Source organism: Vigna radiata, chromosome 7 (assembly GCF_000741045.1).
Source record: "Vigna radiata var. radiata cultivar VC1973A chromosome 7, Vradiata_ver6, whole genome shotgun sequence".
NCBI classification, from domain to species: domain Eukaryota; kingdom Viridiplantae; phylum Streptophyta; class Magnoliopsida; order Fabales; family Fabaceae; genus Vigna; species Vigna radiata.
This window is the reverse complement of record NC_028357.1, coordinates 27,630,899-27,633,920: the sequence shown is the minus strand read 5'-3', so window position 1 is coordinate 27,633,920 and position 3,022 is coordinate 27,630,899. Positions and strand designations below refer to the sequence as shown.

Below are 3,022 nucleotides of genomic sequence, written 5' to 3'. Positions count from 1 at the left end.
AAACATGAAAATGGCTTCTGCTTCTTTCATTCTTCATTGTTGTTGAAGCACTAGACAAACTTTCTATTAAGTACTCATAAACTACACTACCCCACTTGTAGTTACCCAGACAGCCCAATTCAGAAACAAGGTCAAAAATAATTGGAAAAACTAATCCACTACGACTNGGAAACAAAAATTCACTTATCCCAACCAATAAATATAAGCTGCAAAAATGTCCCCAAGAAATATATTGAATAAGGTTCATTAAATAAGTTTTAATGAGACATTTACATTGCACTCCATCCCCAAGAAAACGTTTATGTTTGAAGTCATGGTGCACAGATTTTAGTGGTAGCAGAAGCATTTTAAGTGGGTAGTTGTGGCTAAGTTCTTGCACGAAAAGGGAATGTTTTAATCAGACTTATTTTGAAATGCATATTTTTAGTGCAGAAATAAGACCTTGTAAATAGCACCTTAAACACACATTATGAAAAACAATTCCTGAACATTGTGCAACAAATATCGGACACAAATAATGGTCAGTGTTGTATTAAACCATGTCAAAATCATTACGAAATCTAACACAATCATCATTGTAATGTTCAAATTGCATTACCAATAAATATTAATAATACATTTGTTTCATCAAAATGTAATACATGAACTGAATATATTGCAAGAGTTCTTTTTCGCCTCACATTATGAGGATCACAAACATAGTTCTCCCTAATGTCTTGAAGTTCCTCCTGCAAACAAATAATTGCACACAAAATGAATCATATAACCAAGTTCAATAAAAGTTGTATAAGTACCCAAAAAATGATGAAATGAAGGGGGTTCAACGGCGGCGGCGCCTCTTTGTGGACCTTCGGTGGCCGTTCAACGGCAAACGACGGTGGAGTGGTCAAGGGGGTTTGGTCGTTGAACAGTGACGGAGCTTTGATCGGTGGCAGAGCTTTGATCGATGGTCCTCCGACGACGGTTAAACGACGGCGATCGACGGTGTGGCAAGGTCACGGAGCTTTGATGGTTGGGATGGAGACTTTCTCTCTCTAGGGTTTCAAAATGAAAAATGAATTCAAAATCTGAAAATGAAATGTGATTTCAAAATGTTTCAATGCCCTCTCTCTATCAGACACTGCTAATCCACGTCATTTCAATTTTTTTTATTTAAAATGCTGAACCAATGACACACTGACACGTAGTGTTTGTCAAAAATTTGTCAAATCTCGTTTGTCAAAGTATCATTTTCCTTTTGGAAATGACTTACAGGCTGAAAAAAAGTTGAGTTATTTATTTATTAATGGAAGGAAAGATTGTGGACAATTTTAAAGTTGGTATAAAAAATTACAACCATGAGTTTATGGTATGAGTAAGAAAAAAACTAATCTGAACTTTTATCCGAGGTAAATTTAAATATATTATTAATTTAGATTGGATAATTAAATAAGTAAAACGGAGTAAGATAGGAAATTATGGTCGATAATTAACATTTTATAGATATTTAATTTAAATTGAATTTATATTTTAATATTTATAAAGTTATAAATATATTTAAAATTTAAAATTTAATTTTTAATATAATATTGTTATGATAAAATTTAGGCTTAATTACCTATTTAGTCCCAAGTTTGGGTCTGAAATTCCGTTTGATACCCGATTTTAAAAGTGATTTAATTACGTCTCCATATTTTTGATTTTGTTTTCAATCGGTCCCTTCTGTTAAATTAGTATAAACGGAGTTAAATCATGCTGACGTGGAAACACTTTTTTTTCTCTTTCCCATGCTGTTCCTGCCATCTTTTCCTCTCTCTCTTCTGTTTCTCTCACCATTAATTACCTATCACTGTTGTTCCTTTCTCTCATTCATTCTTCTTTATCTCTTCACTTTCCCCCTTCAAACACATATACGGTCACATTTCCAACATCCCAATAACTCCACCATCTTTCATCTTCTTCTTCTTCATCATCTTTTTCATTTTCTTCACACACTAATAAATTCCACACATTAACCCAAATCCAAACCCAGTCCATTTCACTTCCTTCGCGAGGTTATTTTTGACAGGCTTGCCTGGAGTACACTTTTTGAAAATTTCTTGGCCACCAAGTGGACATCTGCAAAGAGGTTTGGGCTTGAAGGGGGAGAGAGTATTATTCCTGGTATGAAAGAAATGTTTGATCGTGCATCTGATCTTGGGGTTGAGAGTATTGTTATGGGAATGGCACATAGGGGAAGATTGAATGTTTTGGGTAATGTAGTTCGGAAGCCCCTTCGTCAGATTTTCTGTGAGTTTAGTGGTGGTCAGCCTGCGGATGAAGCTGGACTCTACACAGGAACTGGTGATGTTAAATATCACTTGGGAACATCCTATGAATGGCGCCAAACTTTTCATTCGGATGTGGTTGTTGACTTGGTTTGTTACCGTCGATTTGGCCACAACGAGATTGATGAACCATCTTTCACACAGCCTAAAATGTATAAGGTTAGTTCTTTTCTTTTTTACTGTACATGTTTCCCTATGACTAGTCCAGCAGTTTTTTCAACTTTCTTGTCTATATTAGGTCATCCGAAACCATCCATCAGCTCTTGAGATATACCAGAAAAAGCTTTTGGAATTTGGGGAGCTGACACGAGAAGACATTGATAAGATACATAAAAAGGTGACATCAATTCTAAATGATGAATTTTTAGCTAGCAAAGATTATGTTCCAAAAATAAGAGATTGGCTTTCAGCATATTGGTCTGGTTTCAAGTCACCCGAACAAATTTCACGCATCTGGAACACTGGGTATGATGAATTAGTATTAATGGTGCTTGAATCTTTTCTGTTGTAGCATAGAAGCTGAAATCTATGGTCTATCCTGTGCAGGGTGAAACCAGAGATCTTGAAAAATGTAGGGAAAGCAATCACGCTGTTACCTGAAAATTTTAATCCTCATAAAGCGGTGAAGAGAATTTATGAACAGCGTTCCCAAATGGTTGAAACAGGGGAAGATTAGCATGTAGATGTTGTCTCTATGCCACTGTGCACGCAAAATG

At 35.6% G+C, this 3,022-nt stretch overlaps 1 protein-coding gene across 1 annotated transcript; it reads left to right on the top strand.

Annotated features, from left to right (window-relative positions):
- Positions 1-2,002: 2,002 nt before the first annotated feature.
- LOC111242140 (2-oxoglutarate dehydrogenase, mitochondrial-like) lies at positions 2,003-3,022 on the top strand. Its single transcript, XM_022784491.1, has 3 exons — positions 2,003-2,465; positions 2,545-2,771; positions 2,853-3,022. The coding sequence occupies exons 1-3, from the start codon at positions 2,145-2,147 to the stop codon at positions 2,980-2,982; spliced, it is 678 nt and encodes a 225-aa protein (XP_022640212.1). The 5' UTR covers positions 2,003-2,144; the 3' UTR covers positions 2,983-3,022.

Bases quoted from the DNA above. Each gene is read 5' to 3' on its own strand.
- LOC111242140 (XM_022784491.1), top strand. From the start codon at position 2,145: ATGAAAGAAATGTTTGATCGTGCATCTGATCTTGGGGTTGAGAGTATT. The intron at 2,466-2,544 runs GTTAGTTCTTTT...TGTCTATATTAG, and splicing joins CACAGCCTAAAATGTATAAG to GTCATCCGAAACCATCCATC. The intron at 2,772-2,852 runs GTATGATGAATT...TATCCTGTGCAG, and splicing joins TCACGCATCTGGAACACTGG to GGTGAAACCAGAGATCTTGA.